General features: G+C 41.5%; 1 protein-coding gene across 4 annotated transcripts in view; it reads left to right on the top strand.

The window, feature by feature from the left end:
* The window catches only part of NECAB3 (N-terminal EF-hand calcium binding protein 3), a 57806-nt gene that overhangs the window by 12935 nt on the left and 21787 nt on the right, over nt 1-23084 (top strand). The window contains exons 5-10 of one of the 4 annotated variants that reach the window (XM_075845571.1): nt 1050-1147; nt 19279-19415; nt 21312-21424; nt 21711-21790; nt 22480-22548; nt 22841-22953. In XM_075845571.1, coding sequence (XP_075701686.1) covers nt 1050-1147; nt 19279-19415; nt 21312-21424; nt 21711-21790; nt 22480-22548; nt 22841-22953 — 610 coding nt within the window. Of the gene's footprint in view, nt 1-1049; nt 1148-19278; nt 19416-21311; nt 21425-21707; nt 21791-22479; nt 22549-22840; nt 22954-23084 lie in introns of all 4 variants that reach the window. The other 3 variants (XM_075845572.1, XM_075845570.1, XM_075845573.1) reach the window with 3 other exon arrangements.

Genomic DNA, 23084 nt, shown 5'->3' with positions numbered 1-23084 from the left:
TAACCCTATAGCACCTCTCCTGGGGAATGTTGATTTAATGAAGTGTGTGACTCATTTTAACCCATTCAGTGGTATAGAAGAGAAATGCTACTTTGAAGTCACCTCAGCCTTTAGTCAGTGAGAGCGACATCACATCGAATGGCTCTCACTTTCTAATCCGTCAAAATGCACAAAGAAATTCTCTGTAGATTACAAGACAGTTGTGTGACCAGATTTAAGATTCAAGTCGTCATTTAAACCAATTGGTGTAACTACAGGTGAGTCCAAAGATTTCAATAAGGTTCAATAAATTCACATAAATGGATGTGAAAACGGAGGAATAACAAAAACAAAATATTCTAAGTATTATATATTATATTATATATCTACCGGTCTCCCACTCTTGTTATTTTTCCTTCTTCCTCTTTCTCTTCTTCTTTACTCTCAACTCCTCCTCAATTATCATCATATTCTTTTACATTATATTTATATGTTATTCATATTGTAATTGAGCAGATTGTGTAATTATTGAAATTGTGCAAATTATTAACCAGCAATTCCAACCATGAATAAAAATCCTATTGCTCTACCTGAGCTAGGGGATAATCATAGGAACTCAGTGTGACGCCATTTTGAGTTTTCGTATGACACAATATTACAGAGAAATTCTTCCCTAAATGCAATGATTCTAAAGAATATCTCCGTAATACGACATAAGATGGAGCATGGAACAATTTTATTTTCTCTTGGATACCGCATAAATGGGAGGAAAAATGGCTCCATATATCTCTGTATGAAATCAGAGGCATGCAAAGGTACAATATGGTCCCATATACTTTTCCAGGTGCTGTATTACAGCTCCATACAGAGCCAAAAGGCCAAGAAGAAGACCCTTTTAGACTTAGGGAAGCTTGAAATGACCCCTAGCGTTATATTTATACATGACTATTGACTACATAAGTAATATAAGGGTGGAGATGCTCTTTGAAGTAATACCCCTAAGTCATAAAGGTATGTCACATTGATGGTTACTCATTGATCTCCCTCAGATAGTTACTCATGTATTTCAGACTATTTCTCAGAATATTTGGGGGAATACAAGAATGTCCTCGCTGCCCTGCAGAATCTGAATGTGACTATATTGACAGCAATGGATAAAACCAAAGTGGTGAGTGAACAGGCTACAAATGTTTTGTTACCATCATGAAATGAACAGGAAAAAAAGTAAAAGATAAAAGTAAAGATTAAAAAAAAACGCTACTATTTTTTGGTTCGAAGGATTACATTTACAACTGAATATAGCTTGGCATTTAATAAACTGAGCATGTCTTCCTTCGTCATGGCAGTGTGCGTTATTCTTTCCATGACACATATCCCCAGCCAGTGGTCGTGCAAAATGAGTTATAAAGTGACTTTATAGAGATGGTGTCCAAGAGCAGGCAGTGGGCGTAAGCAATGTAGTTATGTATGTATGTATGTCTCTATGTCTCTATGTATAGTATTTGTGGTGTGCTATGTTCTACACTGTAGGAAAGTTTATTGCACACAATAAAGCACAAATCATCCATAAAATATTCTACATTTTCTCCTGGTAATAGGGTCCTTTTGGAATCTATAAAAGAAAAGACTTTGTGTGCCTATATGACAGTAGGTGCCAAAAACCGACACTATTATCACTAAAGTGAGAGTGTATTCAACCTCCTGTTCATAATATGGCTAAATCGGTATTCTGGTTTCAACAAATAAATGTTAATTAAAAGGTATACAATTTTCCAATATACTTTCTGTATCAATTCCTCACATTATTCAAGATCTCTGCTTGCTGTTATTCAATAGAAACCTTCATTGTTTATTTCAGGTGGATACAAATAAGTCCTAGTCATGTGATGGACACACAGGTGCTACAGTTCTTATAATTGTCCGGTAACGAGCCGTTCACCTGTGTGTCCATCACATGACCAGGACAGATTTTTAATCTCTGAAAGTAAATATTGGAAGATTCTCATTGAATAACAGCAAGTAGATATTTTTAAAAATGAGCGGAATTGATAAATACAGTATATTGGAACATTTTATAATTTTTCATTATGCAAAGAATAACATTTCATCTAATTCCAATGAGTATTAAACGACAATCCTTCACTACATCAACCATTGCAGAGAATTTCTTCCCAAAAATATTTGGGCCTGATTTATAAAAACTATCGAAATGTAAAATTGTCCTTGTTGCCCATAACAACCAATCAGAGTTAAGCTTTAATTTCTTAAACAGCTATACATAAATGAAAGCTGACCTCTGATTTGTTGCTATGGGCAACAAGGCCAGTTTAACTTTCAGACCGTTTTGATACATGAGGCCCATTTATTGTGCTTATACAGTTAAAAGACAAAATTAGGAAAAAAGAGACGTCTTCTAGGGTTTTATAATGCCAAAGAGTGGAAAAATATGAAATATTCTCAGAACTATGTTCTATCCCCTTTATATATTTGGAGAAAATCCTCTGGATTAATATTTCATAAAGTTTAATTCTATCCAACGATAGTAGTAATTTGTGGTAATTCCCATGAAATGATCTGCGGCTCAGTCCCTGACTTCCACCTCAGCTGCTCTCCAAATTGCGGATGGTTGTTAGTGAAATGATTTGGGGAGCAAAGTATTAAACACCCACACAATGTCAGACTGAGATGGAGAAGCAAAAGTCTGACACAATTTTGTAGCAATGTGGCTAAATAATAGTGAGAACACAAAAACATGTTATTTCCAGCCTGGCAACAGATCCAGGAATGTTCTCGACATAAAATAATAAAAACAAAGCCTAGTGACGGTAAAAAGAGAATTGTTTATTATTGGGATGAAGACTTGCTTGCTCATGTTTTTCCAATTTTTTATAGTCCTTTAGCCATACCAAGCGCTGTAATTCCTTTTTAGTCGGAACTAGATTGATCAAGGCTAATTATTGTTTGGTTGCTTGACTAGAACTTTAATTTGATACATTGACTATGATTCCTCCTAAAGCTGGCAACACATTAGTGATTTCAGACAACCGTTTTCTGAACGTCTTGTAATTTACGGTTGGTCTGTGAAAGTTATTGTTTCGGTGACAAAGCCTTGAGTTAAGACAATAAATTGCCAATCGATCTGTGCCTTGATCTGTGGTCTGGTATCTATTGTTGGAATGCTGATCTGTTGAATGGCATGACCGATTTTCCATGGACTGTACCCAACAACAACCGAAGTGATCCAACATAGCAGATCACATTTTTTCCACAGATATCTGAAAGGCGCACTGAAAAGTTGCCAACAGTCAGCAGATATAGACAGTGATGCAGGCTTTTAACTATGGAGTCCCCAGCCAGAGCAATACAAGGTCTCTGGCCGATGACTCCTGTCTTGGTAAAGCCCTTAACATCACTGTCCATATATGGACAGTGACGCCACGGGCTCCTCTTGGAGCAGATTTCCCAGCCAGAGCGTCGGCAAACTCAAAGCATCGGCAAACTCAAAGCATCAGCATCTCAGAGGCCATAACATCATTGTCCATATATGAACAGTGACGTCAGGGGCTCCTCCTGCAGCGCAATTTCCACACAAGAGCGTTGCCGATGCTCTGTCTGGGGATTTCGCTCCTGGAGGAGCCCGTGATGTCACTGTCCATATATGGATAGTGACATCAGGGACTCCCTCCAGGAGCGGAATCCTCGGTCAGAGCGTTGACGAATGAGCGCTGCTTCCCCTTCATTTAATTTACTGCTCGTACGAGTGCTGCGGCCCCTTTAAAGCAGCTGATCAGCGGAGGTGCCAGGAGCTTGACCCCGACCGATCCGATATTGATGGCCTATCCTAAGGATAGGCCATCAATTTTTTGGGACTGAACAACTCCTTTAAGTCTGTTAAAGGTACATGGAGACTGGTGACATGGGGATTATTTTGCCTACTCATGCAATAAATTAGTATGTGTATGGGGGGGTGGTGCAAAAAGTTGGTAGAACACAAACTTCATAGAGAAATTGGTTAGAGTCTCGTTTTGGCATAGCTTCAGCAGATACGATATTGGAACGTCTTGGATTGCAAATAAAATTCAATTTATATGAAGTGTTAAAAGTGGGGATCTCAGGCAAATAACTTTTTTTTTCTAAAGGCTGGTACAATATAAGTCTCAAAATCTTATGTTTTATAAAATTGAGATACTTAAAAGGAATTTCCTGGATTAAAAAAATTTATCAATTTGGGCTCACAGTTGAAAAAAATAACAAACTTTGTAATATACTTACCGTACTGGTTCCGCTTCTGTCACCCACCACCAGTCTTGTACATCCCCTGCTTCTGTTGTCCCTCCCGAGCACAATGATGTGACATCCATAGTGACGACACTACAGTGGACCACAGTGGCCAATCGATGTCAGTAGCGGTAACGTTTTGTCCATTGCGATTTCATTGTTGTGGCCTATAATTGGTTACTGTGGTCACTGGATGTGGCGTCATAGCAAGAAAAAAGCCCTCTAGTTATTTATTAGTTAGACTCTGTTCACATCTGTGCAAAGTTTTTCCGTTCTTCTGTCCAGTCATATGAGCAGAAGGAAAAAATTGTGCTGTAGCCATTTGCATCACGGACAGTAACAGCACCACAACGGAACCCATTGACTTGAATGGGTTCCGTAGGGTTTCTGTTAGAGGGGTCGTCATTTTACGAGAAGAAATAGCGCAGAATACTGCACTAGTTCCTCCGTAAATGTTTCACTGGAACTGCGACAGAGGCCTTAACGGAGCCTCCGATGCAGATGTGAACAGAGCCTAATTGGATTAAACACTTTTGTGAAGGACGCATCATTTTCGGATCCAATATTTTTGCCCATTTACTTCCATTTTATCTGGCTTTATAGCTCATGCATGCACACAACCATATTACAGAAAAGTTTTGTGCAGAGCCGTAATAGGGCTCCCATAGAGGACCATGAGGCCTTTACTGTAACTCCATATGCCTCAGATTTTTTTACGGCATCACACAAAGGTTTTTCACTCAGATTCTGTAGAAACTGATCAGAAACAAAAATTGTGGAATGCTCCGTCTGACCCCATATGTATGGAGGTATTATCCCCTAGAGAAACATTGCTTCTGGAGGGGGAATATCTTCATACAGACTGAGTCTGAAGGAGTATGTAGGGCAGTGCACGGAGCCTGTATGAGTGTCGTTCTCTGCAGTGTGCATGAGTCCTTAGGGGCTTTTCCCCACATTGCACTGGGCTTGTACGGTTCCTTACTAAAAAAATCTAGGAAGAAATAATTGGGGCTTATCTGCATCCGCCTGCCTACTAGGGGAGGGGGAACACATATATTTGATTCTCAGTGTGTTGGAGGGTGGGATATATATAAAGCAATGCTAATTCTTTCAATGTAGTTGCAGTATAACAAAGTATCTTTCCTAATCATATTGAGCATAGCCACTGGTTATTGCTGTCCTGTTCTTTAGTCCCCATTTTTCTGCTCATCGTCTCTTGAGACACCAGTTTCCGGAATGAAAATGATATTGTCCTGCCATCCATTGTGCCTGGGAAGCTCAGTCATATATTGTCACAAGCTCAGACTATGTAATGTACACCCCATAGACTTGGTACTATGCAGAGTCCCTTCTTTATATCAGCATCAGTCTTTTAATGAGCCACAATGTGCCCCCTGCTGTGCCCGTTTATTAATGCACCCCCAGTGAGTGACTGCATAAAGGGCTGCGAAATATAGGTCACTAACAACGTACAGGAAAGTGTGAATGGCGCAGTATTACACCAAGGCTGTTTGATAGTTTTACTCTTTAATTGAATGTTGCTAACTTTATTTAAAAATTGGTTTAACAGGAGAGATACTGCACATCAGGGTATAACTATGTATGCTGATCTTACATAAACGTGAAATGCCATACCTCCCAAGTGTCCGTGTTTTGGAGGGACAGTACCTGCTTTTGACCCAAATCCATCTGTCCTTCTTTGCTTCTTAAAGAAGACTTTTTAGCTCTCCTGACATGTGTGTTGTAGCAAATACAATGCTAAATTCTCCATGAAATAACATTGCTGAAAGCATCTTTTCTTAGAACTTTCCTCTGATATTCCTCCTGTAAATGTATGAATAAATGAACAACTTAGTGTTACCATTCCCCTTGTCAATATGGTGTATGCCTGCACAGTCTGATACTGTTAGCGCTGATTGGACAGTTATAGAGTGTGCAGGGACACCACATTGATAAGAGAAATGGTAACACCCAGTTGTTAATTTATTCATGTATTTCCAGGAGGAATAACAGAGGTATGTCACAACGCAAAATTCTAAGAAAAGATGCTTCAAATTTGTTATTATAGGTGAAATACAAGTTTTTCCTAAAACAAAAAGGGACAAACATGTTTGTAGAGCTGATACGTCCTCTTTAAACGTCTTTTTTTACCTGATAATAGATTTGCAATACTACATTTAATACATTGCCCCAGAAGTGTCTGTCTTATTTTTAGCAGTATACTAGACCGCAACATTTTACTATTTCATGATTTGATGCTATCTGGATTTTTAACATTTTTATTCTTGTGCTAGTGTGTAACTTTTTTGTCAGACGCATCTGGCATTGATAGACGGGAAGTAGCTGTCTGACAGCTATCACTCTCAGCCTGGGTAATATTTATGTGGCAGCTTGTTCTGTTATTTAGTCACCCAGATTGCCCACCCTCTCTGTGCTTTCCCTGGCAGACAATCACAGTCAGAGAACCCCCTTCCCATCTAATTCACGTAATATCGTATAGTCCCTCTTCTGACGCCAAAACAGCTCTGAACTGTCGAGGCATGGACTTCACAAGATCTCTGAAGGTGTCCTGTGGTATCTGGCACCTAGACGTCAGCAGTAGATCCTATACCTGATTTCGATTTGGAGAATTTCGAGGCCAAGTCAACACTCATCATGTTCCTCAAACCACTCCTAATCAATGTTTGCAGTGTAGCAGGGCACATTATCCTGCTGAAAGAGGCCGCTGCCATTGGGGAATACCGTTAGCATGAAGGGGTTAATTTGGTCTGCGACAATGTTTAGGTAGGTGGTACATATCAAAATATGCCCGGAGCCACACTTTTAACAATGTGTTAAAATAAACATATGCCAGGATGCTACTCCAAACGCAGAAAGCTGCGATGCACTTTCTGGTCTGACACCTTTCTATCATAGCCAGCAGTAACTTTTTTAAGCAATTTTTGCTACAGTGCACCCCACATGTATCAATGAGCCTGTCACTAGATCACCAGTTGTCCTTTGTTGGATCTTTTTTGGTAGGCACTAACCACTGCATAATGGGAACACCCCACAAGACCTGCCGTTTTGGAGATGCTCTGACCCAGGTGGGATGTTCTGATCGTCTACCCATCACAATGTGCTCCCTGTCAAAATCGCTCAGATCCTTAAACTGGTCCATTTTTCCTGCTTCTAACACGTCAACTTCAAGAACCGACTCTCCACATGCTGCCTAATATATCCCACCCCTTGACAGGTGCCATTGTAACAAGATAATCAATTCACTTCACAGGTTAATGGTTTTAATGTTATGGCTGAAAGGTGTTTAGTGCTCAGTAATTTAAGGATGATATTTTTTATATTACCCTCTAACATTTTTGCTTATACATACGCAGAATTAGGATCATCTTATTTTTTTAAATTTACCACAATAAGGGACCTATGTCAGATATCAACATCCGGCTTTTCTGTTCTGTACTGTTATGGAAACAGAGTAATTATCTTAAAATTCATCTACATGAAAAGATCCGGGTAGTGAAAAGTCACGTGATGTAATTTACATTATAATGACGTGCTCCCTAAAAAAATCAAATCGAATATAATTTTATAGCTGTTGAAATGTATTGCATTCCAGCATTTCAGTGTGTTACTAAGGTTGTGTGGTCCAAGTGATTTCTCTGTGAATTTGATGTGAACATTTAATGAGAATGACCTTGTATCTGATTCCATTCATTGGGTGTGATCGTTACTTCATAGAGAATTGCAAGTAGATGTGAGATAATCCATAAAGATGACTGCCAAATGCTAATGTAATTGGTTATGCATTGAAATGCTGCAGTGACTGTGAGAGATGAGAGCATTGGAAAAGGGGCAGCTGAAAGTAAATTTAGATGGTATTACTGGGGCGCAAGTGCATTTATATTGTAGAAGCCAACCCTGTGGCTGCAGTTGGCTTTTTAGAGAAGGGAGACCACATCTTAGGTCCCCCATGTGAAGACTGGACACCTTTCATCCGAATTTTAGGAAACAAGAGAATGGGTACGTGGCCAGAGGATTACTCCCAACATGCCTGTCTTTCTTCCTTCATTGTGATAGGTGGTGTGATGGTGTTACCAGAAGTGGGCAATGTTTTCATTTTTGGATGTGCACCTCATCTCCTCTGTCTGCTGGGCATTAAAGATATTTTGAATAATGAACCTAATGCGTGTCCATATAATGCTTGTCATAGAGCTCATAGACTGAGCTCATTGCCATCTATAGTGCCAATATATTAATGCTGGGCAGGGTGTGTGTACGTTGCCATGATCGTGTCCATATGATGACCGTTATGGTGCCGATAACATTCCAGCTGTATTCCCTATATAACACCAGCCTGAGTGTCCATAAAATAATGGCATCAACTGCACAGTACAACTTACTTACCTGCTCCATGCCTACTCTAGTGACATAAAACAAAAAACAATGTACTTAGCTCATCCGACACCAGTGTTTCCACAGCTCCAGCCTGGATGGCTTTTCTTAGGTGCAGGACTCACCTCCACATGCTATGACTAAGGGTATGTTCACACGTACACGTCCGTAACGGCTGAAATCACGGAGCTGTTTTCAGGAGAAAACCGCTCCGCAATTTCAGACGTAATGGAAAGTGCAGGCGCTTTTGGCTGCGTCCATTACGGACGTAATTGGAGCTGTTTTTCCATGGAGTCAAGGGAAAACGGCTCCAATTACGTCTCAAGAAGTGACAGGCACTTTTTGACGCGGGCGTCTTTTTTACGCGCCGTCTTTTGACAGCGGCGCGTAAAAAAAAATGACCGTCGGCACAGAACATCGTAAAGCCCATTCCAATGAATGGGCAGATGTTTGCCGGCGCATTGGAGCCGTATTTTCGGACGTAATTCGAGGTTAAAACACCTGAATTACGTCCGTAAATAGGGCGTGTGAACATACCCTTAGAGCGATTGGCGCGCTCAAAACACCTAAACTGTGTTTTATCATGTCGGGAGGTTGTCTGTATGCGGGATAAGGATTAAATAAACACTTGTTATATTTTTGAAAAACCCTTGATGTGCGGATTATTTTCTTAATTTTAAAGCTACTCTAGTAACAGCAAGTATGATACACAGGGACATTCTACAAGAGGCGGCTCCCTTGGGACTTCTTGTCATTAGCGATCTGCATAGAAATGGTTAACAACAATGACAGTCAGTGGCTTACCACTTCTGCCAATGACAGTGTGGGGTCCAGGGACCGTGCCACTCTTATGATCATGGTTCTTGACTCTCACTGTGTGCTTCTGTGTCTGTTTTGCTGTGGTTAGAGATGTCATCCTATGAATAACTTACATCCCAAAGGTCCAGAAATGCTGTTTATAGCTTTTAATAATTTGCAAAAGTAAACAGTGTTTCTAGCATATAAAAATACCTTTCACATCTTTTTTTTTTCCTTTTTGCTTCCCTGTGTCCCCATTTATGCTGCTGCTAATCTGTGCTGCTGGGGGTGAGCTATGAGCAGAATCAATCTCCACCCCACTCTGGCAGCTGACAATATAGTCCTTTTGTTCTTTTACTGAACATAGGAAGCATGGGATCCATAGTAGTCAAGATATATACTGTGCTCCCTTAAAAAAAATAATGAACATATAATAAAATAAACAATACAGTCGGCATGTGCAGAGCTTTACAATCCTAACAAGCAGAGAAGGAGTCTCCTCAGCTACACTGTCATGCAATTGTAGAGGCTCTGCTCCTTCCCTGACAAGAAGGACAGAAAGCTATTTCTACTGGCTGCTCTGCAGGGAACAGAGGATCACTGTGTAGAGGCCTAGGTGTGGGGAGATTGACTGAGTATTCGTGTTCACCAGCACTCCGCTTATTAGGTGGTTAAATACTATGTAGTAAATGTCATAAGTCTTCATTGAGTACGTTTTTTTTTAATCTATACAATAAATGTCATATTTAATGATGGGACAATCCCTTTAAATCTCTCATCAGATGTTTATTTTTATCAGAATTTCTGATGACCCTATAAAAAGTGATATTGCCACAGTCTGGATCATCATTTGTGCTTAGATACTTAGTTCGTTCTGTATCCTGTATCCTGTTTTTAGTCCTCTTGATTCTCTTCTGGCTCCTGGTTTTGATTCTGTTTAGCTCTTTGGTCCAGTCCTGACCAGTTGCTCTTGTGTTGTTTTTCAGCCTGTGCAAATTTAAGGGGTGTTCCTGGCAGCTTAAACCATAGCCCAAGGGTTGATACCATGGTTTCTTTAGACACTTTGTCTCATTGGTGTCTGTGCTATTCCTTTCATTTCCAGAAGGACCATGCCCATCCAACAGGAATATACTTCCATGGTTAAAGCCTTGCTTTACCTAAAACCTAGAAATTCATGTTTGACTGGGTTTGTCCACAATCTCCCACCCAAGGTATATTCATGGTTTTCTTGCACACTAAGTTCTGTGATGCTCTTTAGTAGGGTCCTGACTCTGAAGAGCTACTTTACTTATTCTAGTGCTTGCAAAGCTAATGCAGAGGAAAGAAGTCAATGATGAACTGTATTACCAGTATTATCAAATAGTTGCTCTGTGGGGAATACCAGAAAATTGAATAGCATTAACCCATAAATGTTTTATTAGCTGGAGGATGAGAATATTTTAATTTTAGGTATAGTATATTACGTTGCTACTGTGACAGTATCTATCTATCTATCTATCTATCTATCTATCTATCTATCTATCTATCTATCTATCACAAGCTAGATACCCCTCCCCCTTCATTCCTCTAGTTAGACTATTAACTATGAATGAGGTTTATAAATCCAGAAGAGCGGTCTCAGCTGTGGTCTCTGCAGGACTTCCATTGCTGCGGATTTAGTATCTCAGGGACATTATAAAGCAGCCCACAGGGAATGTCATGAAATTTTACAAGCTTATTAGGACCATTCTTGAGCTGAGAATAGGATAGATTGCATATTTATACTAAAGCTAAATACAGTGGAGAAGCAACTGAAGTGGAACGCGGGATTTTCTTATTCTTGATTAAGCCATTGGTGTCCCCTAGGAAAGTCACCGATGTACAATACAGTGCTATTTAAGAAAGCGCCTCCAGCGACATACATATAACTGTCTGTGATCTGATTCATTATAATCCCAGCGGTTACAATTTTTGCTTCTGTCCATAACTGTTTTGCATAACTTATATATAGTGTATTCAGAAATGCAATGTTGTCGTTGGAATGAAACTTTCTTTTAGATTGGTTGATATCCTACTTCTTATTAACCTACATACAGTAAATACTTTAATCTAAAAAAAATCTATATCTAGAAGACATCTTGTCTTGTATAAAAATGTAATGAGCCTTTGAGAACGGATGGTTTCTAGCCAGGCCAAGAATATAAGAGCCATCAACAGCATGTTGTAGGGCAGGGTCCAAACAACTTGAATTTAGAACGATTGCTGTACAGTTAAAAAAATAAATAAAAATGTTCAGTTGGGGATGTGTGTGCCGTACACATCATCTGAGGTTTTGCCCCCGCTCCAAGTAGTAAGAAGAGATCTTCCCTTAATGATAGTAAAAGCAGCAGCCACTCTATTACAAAAACTGTGTTCCACACTCTCTCCTAAACGTTCCCAGTAGTCACAGCCCCCCTACGGTAGTCATAATAAGCCCTCCCCACAACTTTCCCAGTAGTCATATACATACCCTCTCCATAGAAGTCAAAGCTGGCCTACCCGTACAGTACACTGAGCAGAGGCGTAGCTTGGTTCTCCTGCACCCGGGGCAAAGATTCAGATTGGCACCCCCCCCCCAACTTATTTCCTGACATCTTCTTCCCCCTCACCATGTTTGCTTCCTCTACCAATCAACGAGGTGTTATTTTTTTTTTCACAATTTTTTAAATGTAACTCAAGCATAAAACCATTTCTGCATTTTACAAGCGATATAGTTATATAAGGGAGTTAATATAATTTTTATTAAAAGAAAATAAATTAAAGATGCCACACACAGCCCCCTGTAGATAGCGCCACACACGGCCCCCTGTAGATAGCGCAACACACAGCCCCCTGTAGGTAGAGCCACACACAGCCCCCCCTCTTGTATATAATGCCACACAGCCCCCTGTAGATAGCTCCACACACAGCCCCCCCTTGTAGTTAATGCCACCCAGCCCCCCTGTTGAAGATAGCGCCACACAGCCCCACCTTGTAGATACCGCCACACACATCACCCCCTTGTAAACAGCGGCACACACAGCCCCCCTTGTAGATATCGCCACACACAGCCCCCTTGTAAGTAGCGCAACACACAGCCTCTCGCTTGTAGGTAGCACCACACAGCCCACATGTAAATAGCACCACACCCCCCCTTGTAGATAGTTCCACACACAGCCCCTCTTTTGTAAATAGCGCCACACACATCCCCCTGTTGTAGATAGTGCCACACAGCCCCCCTTGTATATAGTGCCACACAGCACCCCCCCCCCCTTGTAAACAGCGCCACACAGCCCCCTTGTAGATAACGGCACCTTCCCTTGTAAATAGCGCCACACTCCCGCCTTGTAGATAGGGCCGCATACAGCCCGCTGCCCCCTTGTAAATAGCGCCACACTCCCCCCTTGTAAATAGCGGCACACTCCCCTTTTGTAGATAGTGCCACACACAGCCCGCTGCCCTGCTTGTAAATAGTGCCACACTCCCCTCTCTTGTAAATAGCGCCACACTCCCCCCTTGTAAATAGCGGCACACTCCCCTTTTGTAGATAGTGCCACACACAGCCCGCTGCCCTGCTTGTAAATAGTGCCACACTCCCCTCTCTTGTAAATAGCGCCACACTCCCCCCCCCCCCCCATGTACTTAGCACTACAGGGTAAACAGAGCAGAGAGCGGTAGCCTACCGCTACCACTCTCCACTCTGCCTGACGTGACTCACCGGAGAAGCCGAGGAGGTCATGCGGCACAGGCAGTGGCGGAGTTCCTTCTGACTTGGGTCGGTCACAGCCTGGGAATGGACCAGTCCAGTCACCTGACCTGAATCCTTTGACCCCCATGTCACTGACTTGAGGTCACGTGACAGGTCAGGTGACTGGACTGGTCCATTCCTGGGCCGTCACAGACCTCAGACAGAATGCCACTGAATAAATACTGGCTCATTCTAATGCCGATCGCTGCTGCAGGTGTCCGACATACAGGGCGCCTAACAGCAGCGATCAGCTGCTCTGCGGCGCCCCCCTTTCTCTACCACCTAGTTGCGCCCGGGGCACATGCCCCGCCTGCCCCCCCTCTAGCTACGCCCCTGTACTGAGTGCATACCTCCCAACCATCCTAGATTCAGCGGGACAGTCTTGGATTCTGGGCGGTGTCCCAGGTGGCCGGGGGTATGTCCCGCTAACAACTATATCTGTGTCCTCATATCAAAGATAAAGTTGAACCCAATGCTGAAGCAGGGAACCATCAGCTCCCTGCTGCAGCATTAGTTCAGAGCGGAGGAGCAGAGGGAGCTCATCTGCTCGCCGAGGACTCCCTGGGCACAGCACTACTTTAAGCTCTGTGCCCGGAGAAGCCCTTGATGTCACTGTCCATGTATGGCTAGTGACGCCAGGGTCTACTCCTGGAGTGGAATCCCCTGCTGACCCTCTGGCTTTGGATTCTGCTCCTAGAGGGAACCCCAGAGGTCACTGTCCATATAAGGACAGTGACATCAAGGGCTTGCCCGGGCACAGCGCTTAAAGTAGCACTGTGCCCGGGGAGTCCTCGGCGAGCAGCTAAGGGGACATTATACTGTATGGGGGCAGCTATGGGGGCATTATACTGCATGGGGAAGCTATGGGGCATTATACTGTATAAAGGCAGCAAAGGGGCATTATGCTGTTTGGGGGCATTAAGCTGTATAGGGACAGCTATGGGGCATTATACTGTATGGGGCAGCTATGGGCGTATTATACTGTATGATGGCATCTGTGTGGGCATTATACTGTATGGGGGCATTATACTGTACAAGGGCAGCTATGGGGGACATTATGCTGCATGGGGCAGCTATGGGGCATTATGCTGTGTGGGGGAATTTGTTTTGGTATAATACTGCATGGGGCATCTGTGTGGGCATTATATTGTATGTGGGCATTATACTGCATGGGAGAATCTGTGTGGGCATTGTACTGTATGGGGACATCTTTGTTGGCTTTATACTGTATGGGTGCATTTATGGGGGCATTACACGGTATGGTGGCAGCTATGGGGGCATTATACTGTATGGTGGAAGCTAGAGGGCATTATACTATGTGGGGCAGCTATTTTGGCATTATACTGTGTGGGAGGCACTATTGGAGCATGATACTGTGTGGGATGAATCGGGTGTGGATGGGCAGGGATTGGGTGGGAGTGGAGGCGTGGCTTAAACAAAAAAAAAAATGGACGCATCGGTTGTCCCTCTTTCTGATACTTGAAAGTTGGGAGGTATGGTACACAACGATCAAATTTAAGCAGCATATAAAGGGAATCTGTCATCTCTGAAACGCCTCTAAACTACAGTAATCTGTAAACCTCTTATTCCAAATCTGCATCTTTTACATTTCTATTCACTTGCATTTCCCCCAAATGCAGCGCATGGCCCGTTTGCGGTCTTAGGTTAAGTATCCACATAGTGTAAATACTGCGAATTTTCCGTACCACATCGTGGTGCGGAAAATCCACAGCATAATACTGTAGCAGCAGAGTGGACATGCTGCGTAAATGATAAGCGGAAAAAACACTCAAATTGACCTGCGGTGTGTTTTCTTTAATCCGCAGCATGTCAATTGTAGTTGTGTAACCGCTGCTTTTTTGTTGCAGGTTTTCCACATTGAATTCAATGGGGAGGTTATACCCTCATCAAATGCCGATGTGATTTTTGTGGGGGGAAAACTGCGGTTCTGCTGTAAATAAATCTTATACTTACCCAGAATTCTGCGCTCCTTCGTCCAGGCCGGTCTCCTGGGATGACGTTTCAGCGCTCACATGGGATAAAACATCCTCCCAGGAGGCCAGTCTGCAGGACGTCATAGGGTAAGTATGTGTTTTGTTTTTTTAACATGAAGTTTTCCGCACTGGACATTCCGCCAGAAAAACTGCACCACAATTGCGAGAAAAAAATAGCAGATTTGGAATTGGCATCTTTTAAACTATTTACGTGTTACTTTAGTTTAGGGGGAGTTTCAGAGGTGACAGATTCAGTTTAAATATATGCAAATGGTGATTAACATGAGTTGATGCCACCCTTCACTAACATATTGTCTGTAGTCATTTATCAGCTAAGCACAGACTTTGCCAAAACGCAACAAGACTCTTCCATATCTGTCCATCTACACTGGATGGTCATATTGCCAATTTTGCTCCTAGGCTATATGCAAGGAAATCCTATATACATCAAATAGCAGAGCACATATACAGTGAAGGAGATAAGTATTTGATCCCTTTGGCAAACAAGACTTAATACTTGGTGGCAAAACCCTTGTTGGAAAGCACAGCAGTCAGACGTTTTTTGTAGTTGATGATGAGATTTGCACACATGTTAGATGGCATTTTGTCCCACTCCTCTTTGCAGATCATCTGTAAATCATTAAGATTTCGAGGCTGTTGCTTGGCAACTCGGATCTTCAGCTCCCTCCATAAGTTTTCGATGGGATTAAGATCTGGAGACTGGCTAGGACACTCCATGACCTTAATGTGCTTCTTTTTGAGCCACTCCTTTGTTGCCTTGGCTGTATGTTTCGGGTCATTGTTGTGCTGGAAGACCCAGCCACGAGCCATTTTTAATGTCCTGGTGGAGGGAAGGAGGTTGTCGCTCAGGATTTGACGGTATATGGCTCCATCCATTCTCCCATTGATGCGGTGAAGTAGTCCTGTGCCCTTAGCAGAGAAACACCCCCAAAACATAATGTTTCCACCTCCATGCCTGACAGTGGGGACGGTGTTCTTTGGGTCATAGGCAGCATTTCTCTTCCTCCAAACATGGCGAGTTGAGTTAATGCCAAAGAGCTCAATTTTAGTCTCATCTGACCACAGCACCTTCTCCCAATCACTCTCAGAATCATCCAGATGTTCATTTGCAAACTTCAGACGGGCCTGTACATGTGCCTTCTTGAGCCCCCCTTGCGGGCACTGCAGGATTTTAATCCATTACAGCGTAATGTGTTACCAATGGTTTTCTTGGTGACTGTGGTCCCAGCTGCCTTGAGATCATTAACAAGTTCCCCCCGTGTAGTTTTCGGCTGAGCTCTCACCTTCCTCAGGATCAAGGATACCCCACAAGGTGAGATTTTGCATGGAGCCCCAGATCGATGTCGATTGACAGTCATTTTGTATGTCTTCCATTTTCTTACCATTGCACCAACATTTGTCTCCTTCTCACCCAGCGTCTTACTTATAGTTTTGTAGCCCATTCCAGCCTTGTGCAGGTCTATGATCTTGTCCCTGACATCCTTAGAAAGCTCTTTGGTCTTGCCCATGTTGTAGAGGTTAGTCAGACTGATTAATTGAGTCTGTGGACAGGAGTCTTTTATACAGGTGACCATGTAAGACAGCTGTCTTTAATGCAGGCACCAAGTTGATTTGGAGCGTGTAACTGGTCTGGAGGAGGCTGAACTCTTAATGGTTGGTAGGGGATCAAATACTTATTTCTCTGTGCACAATGCAAATAAATATATATAATTTTGACTGTGTAATCTATCTCTCACTGGTAAAATTAAACTAGCCTAAAAATTCTAGACAGTTCATGACTTTGACAGTGGGCAAACTTACAAAATCAGCAAGGGATCAAATACTTATTTCCTTCGCTGTATACTGTACATACAGCTATACATATGGCAGTGCATGATGGAGATGTTACCAGATTTATAATGGTCAAAACGCTAAACTTTTTTTTCAGCAACCGATCACATTGATCCTTTTGAGTAATAGGCAATTTTGTGCATTTCTTCTCCCTGGGTCTTAAGGACAGTTTGGTTTAGGGAGCCCATTGTGATTTGGGTAAACATCCTTTATCGTTATCAAGCCGAGGCTGGGTTACATAGGTTACCTATTATCACTACGTCGCCCAAGGGCTCACGCATACCTGCAGCCAGTCATGAATCTACCAGTTCACGCGTGCTGGCACTTCTACTGCTTACTTACTTGTTCTATGCCCTTCTTAGAGGAAAGACTTGAAGAATAAATTTAGTGCGCGTTATCAGGCATCACGTACCCTCTGTGGTTGTCTCATGCTACATTGAGTCCGTATACCCTGCAGTGCTGCATTTCAGTTCCCAATAGCATTTGTATTTTATGGCGTAGAAAATTACTGGTACTGTTATAAAAATAGCCCTTTTCTTTATCTGCACTGAACAAAGCCTGGCTCTCTGCAGCGATAAACAGGCTGCAAGATTGGGCAGGCAGAGTTTTTTTTGACAGCGGCAAATTATCTTTGGATTTCAAAGGAACTTGTTAAGCTTAAGCTATATTTTGAAGCCCGAGATCTGACGTCAAGTGCAGACTATTTCTAACGCTGACCATGGCAATGGACGTGACTTATGTGATTATTTTTGATTCCTCCTGTGGAATCCTTTGGTCTTGCAAATCCGACATTTGTAGCTGTATCTGAAAATACATAAGCAAGCTCCAAGACATAGTGACCCCCTCATTGTGGTCCTGACTTACTGTCCTGTGCAGAGCCAATTCACACAATATATTGAATTTCCATTTCAGAGAAAAAACGGAATGGTGGAGAATTATAAAAACTAACACTGGAGAAGTCCAGTATTTGCCAATAGAAGCCTTATGGACAATAAAATCAGCAATTTGATTGGTTGCTGTGTGCAACAACTCAAATATTCCCTTCCACAATTTATTTTATTTTTTTCAAAAACGTGCCCCTTATTTTACATTTTAAAAAAGTGGTTACAGGGTATTCGCTCAAAGTTCTGTATGTGGAAGTGGGGTCTATAATCCACAACTAAAAAAAATAATCCCTATAATAAGAATAAATAAATCCTCCTTCAATATAAAAGGGTATTCCAGCTTCAGCAAATAAAAGTTATTCTTTGTGTAATGAAAAGTTATAACATTTTCCAATATATTTTCTGCATCATGGTTTTCAAGATCTCTACTAATCGTCAATTAATATGAGCCTTCATTGTTTACTTCCAGTGGATGCAATTCTGTCCATGGTCATGTGATGGACACACAGGTGCACGACTCATTAGAAGACATAGCTCTGATACACAAACTGTAACTGTAACGAGCCTTGCACCTGTGTGTCCATCATTTGACCAGCACAGATTTTTATCCACTGGAAATAAGTATTGAAGTTTCCTTTACCTTTGTTGTATACCTTCGACCTATGCCAATGTATATGTCTGCCATTCGCCACAATGTTAAGAAAGTGTGTACTTTTTTTTGCAATTGTCCACTGTACAGTATATACAGTCTACTGCCTTTTCCTATACAGTTAAAGATATATATATATATATATATATATATATATATATATATACACTACCGTTTTTTTGCAACTCATTTGATAAATATAAGTGTGAGTTTTCATGGAAAACACAAAATTGTCTGGGTGACCCCAAACTTTTGAACGGTAGTGTATATACCACCATAACTGAGGCCAAAAGAACACTCTTTTGGTCTTCGTCTATGGATACGTTCAAGGGCCTTTTCCGGCACATTATCTGAACACGTTGGCAAAATAAGATGTGAACCTTACCATAGATAATGCATACAGTATATATAATGGACATTACTGTCACTGTGCCTTAGATTTATCATTGGGCTCTGTTCCATTGGTTTTCTTTCTGCATCCTTATGTTACAATTTATTTTTCTATGTTACAAGACACTGTTGTACACTATGTAATATTGGGGAATATACAATATCTATATTATTCCCAGATATGGGGGTTAAAACTACTATAGAACATTAAAATGGGAATTAAAATTCACTATATCCTATAATACGTTTCATTCGTGATTGCAGCGCTTGTCCATTTGTCTGCCTTCTGTGATATGTACTTAATAATATCTTATCTAACAGGACTATGAGAAAGCCTCCCCGACAAAGCAGTTTGTAACACGTTTCTTGCTGCGAGAAACAATGAATCAGTTGCATTCCCTGCAGAGCTCCTTGGAGTGTGCTTTGGAAGCTGTGGATGCCCAGACTAGGCAAGAGAGGTAGGATACAGTTATCTCATCATCCTTCTTCCACCTAGTGTAAAAGGAACCATTTCCTTCTGAAAGACCATATGACCAAATTATGCACTGAATATAGTAATTCAGTATGTTTAAAAAAAACGTAGTGGACCATGAGGAGTAGCGTTTGAATAATTGGGTGGTGTTCTCAGAGGTCCCATGCAAGATGGAATGGCCATTGTAAAATGCTAGCAGCAAGTAACAGCTGAAGCAAGAGATTAATGGCCCGTGTAGAAAACAACGACAGCTCCTGGAAACCTGTGTCTCCATGGTAACAGACTACTAACAACCCCTGTGTAGTCTGATTCTGCAGTCATATTGCCATCTATTTGTCCTCTAATTCTTGCTAACATACTAAATGTTAATAGGTGTGTGACCGCAGGATCAGACTACACATGGCTTGTTTGTAGATTGTTACCATAGAGCTACATACATCTGCACAATCACTGTTTATACAAAACGATAAGAGCTTTTATGAAAGAACACTCATCAGCAATTATTTGTTTTGCCTCTATAGTGCAGCATAGGCTGTTATTAAAGAATAATGTAGTGTCTCTTGTATTTGCCTTTTGTACACCTGTTTTAGTTATTGTTCCATTTATGGGTTGTCTTGGTTTCTTCTTCAGCTCTGATATGGATCCCATAATGCAGCCTACATTTCCCATGATGCTTCTGGCTTTGCAGAGGGGGCAGAGTCTCATCACACTGTACTTGCTGTCCTCTGAGTCTTATCTAATTGTAGCAAGTGATAGATCTGTGACATAGAACTTCTGTCCTCACACTGCAGAGTATCAGTGTATCCTATGTGATGCAGCACAGCCTTTTCTCCTGCTTGTGTCAGTTTTTCCACAGGAGACAGTGAGGAGCAGCATCTCATAGAAATACATGGGACTGCACACAGAACTCACAGATAGTGTAGACAGGCAGTGTGAGTCAGGCAGTGTGAGTCAGGGAAGTTTTATAACTCTGCAGCTAATCATTGTATGGACTCGCCTATTATATCACTTCACTCCTGGTCCCTTAGGTAGAAATGTTCTATTCAGCAGCTCTATATGCATGGAGGGACATACAGAGAAACAAGGAAAGGAGGGTGGAGCTGGGTGGGAGGGTGGAGCTGGGTGGGAGGGTGGGTGGGTGGAGGGGTCCCAGAGCTGACAGAAGGGATTTGATGGGTGATGATGTAGTTCTGTAGTTCACAGGAAGTCATCTACACCGGGGAGAGTTACCTCCTGTCTACACATGAGAGCATGGTCTATTTTGGTGGTCAGACTGAGATCACGTGGCACAGCTGCCCATAATTAAAGGGTTCAAAATCTAAAAATATAACTTAGTTGGAAAGAAACAAATGACACTGCTAGAATATTGCTGGTGAGTAAGCATGATATGTGCAAAAAGAAAAAAATTGCCAGAGTGCATTATAGTACACTATTTGCATAGTTGCTTCATTTTTCATTTTAAATGCAGTGGAAGAATTAAAAACAATAGTTGTGAAGGTGGACATAGGCTTTAAATTTATTACATGAACTCAGAACTTCAAAGAAAGACAGAAAAGATTAGTTGAGATAAGACTTCAGTAAGGAGTTTCAGTTAGGTGATCATCCACATGAAATGGCATGTCTATGGACCCAATGCATACAATGCAGTCTATGTGTGCAGCATATTCATAAATGTTCCGTGTGGACATATATGTGTAAACAAATATATATTCTATATAGTAAGATGTCCGCTCGATAAATGGTGGAAAGTGGCCAACAGTTAAGACAATGTCCAATAATAATTGGAGACAATCTGTGCCTACATTGTGGTATTATAGGTGTATTTTATTAAGTCGTTATTATTGAGTTATGTCTAATTCTTGCTTCTTTTGTCGACTTCAAGACAGGATATTGCAAAGACAGAACCTAAGTGGGTTGGGCGCAAATGCAATCGCCATACTCAAAAGTCTGCATGCCTTGTACCAACAGATGCCTATTCTGCTCTTCTGAAAACAGGTATATTTTTTATCTTTGAGGCTCTGTTCACATCTGCATTGTAGCTTCCGCTCACAATAGAAGCCACAACACTGTGCTGTATCCATTGTATAATGGGTCCCAATGGCACCTGACGGACCCTTTTGACTTATAATAGGTTCTGTCGTGGTAGCTATTGTTTTGATGGCAAGAAATGCACTGCTTTCTGCGCTATTCTTGCTGTCAAGTTTGACGGAATTGGCAATAAAGCCTCCAGGGATAATGTGAACATAGCCTTACTCTGTGTACCTTCCTCTATCTCCAGCAGGAGTACTGTCAGATGGCGATACTAAGTGGTCTATACAGATTAATCGCTTGGAGCAGCTCATTGACAAGCTGGAATGTACGGTAAGTGATAACATTTGCATCCTGCCAGGTTTTACTATGTATTTATCTATCCATATGTTTTCACTATACGTTAACAGCAGAGCTAGTATTAGGGAAAGAGGTGGGGTTCAGACTACTCTTTCTCTGGATAGGTGACTTCTTGCTCCAAAAGAAACATTCCTCCACTGCGATCTAAGCCACATCCTCTTATAGCTAAGCTCCACATAAAGAGGACCTGTCACTAGGTCATATAAGTTGAACTGGTTAACTGACCTGAATTTCGCCGTCTCCCTGATTCCAGTGCTGTTTTTTGTTTTTTTTCCTGGACCCCTCCATTCCAGAGATATGGCCCACTGTTGTGTTGGCTCCCTATATGCTAATTTGCTGTAGTTAGCCAATAGGGCTTGAACTACCCTCAAGCTGCCTCATGCTGATTGGTCAGCATCAGAGGCAAGGAAGTTAGCTCCACCCCCATTGGCTAACTACAGCAAATTAGCATAGAGGAAGCCAACACAACAGTGGGTGCTGGAATCAGGGAGAGAGTGCTATTCAAGTCAGTTAACCATTTCAACTTATATGTTCTGGTGACAGATCCTCTTGAACCAAAGATGGAGAGATTTAAGACCAGAGGGGCACCGAAATTCTCTACATTATCCCTACTAAATCTAATTTATTAGACATAATTCTTAGAACTTTATTCTCACAAGCAGAGTCCTCGGCTACATCCTGTGCAGGAAGATGTGACTTCTAGTACTACACAGATGGTAAGATATTTTGAGGTAATTATCAATTAATTATTAAATTATTAAAGTAATTAAAAATATGTGACATCTGCCAAACTGAAGAGTAAATAATCCCTCTGTGATTAAGGGAACTGTTACCAATCTTATATATAATAATGCGTATAAGTCGTTCCACTATGGTGTATAAAAAAAAAAAAAAAACATTCAATGGCAAAAAGAGTTGTGTTGTATGTGGGGCTTAGTAATTTCTCCAAATGCTCATGTATCAACGCATATGAATGGTTTGGGATATAATTTTTTTGTTTTTTTGAAACTTTCTACACTATAGAATATCCTGGTTGCTCAGAGGCAGATCTTGGTCAATGGAGTCTATGTGGATCAGTTCAAAATGCTACTTAAGAGTTACAGTGAATTTACTGCTACCCAGGAACATTGCTTACAGTAAGTCTTCTTGCCTTTAGTTTTGCCTAAAGAACAATTCCAGATATTACATTATTACTGTAGTAGTTACATAGGTTGAAAAAGACAGGTCCATCAAGTCTAACCTTTTTCAATAAATTAAATTTTTACAT

The sequence above is a fragment of the Rhinoderma darwinii genome, chromosome 13 (assembly GCF_050947455.1).
Source record: "Rhinoderma darwinii isolate aRhiDar2 chromosome 13, aRhiDar2.hap1, whole genome shotgun sequence".
Taxonomy (NCBI): domain Eukaryota; kingdom Metazoa; phylum Chordata; class Amphibia; order Anura; family Rhinodermatidae; genus Rhinoderma; species Rhinoderma darwinii.
Note: the sequence above shows the minus strand (reverse complement) of the source record. Positions and strands in the feature narration are given on the sequence as shown.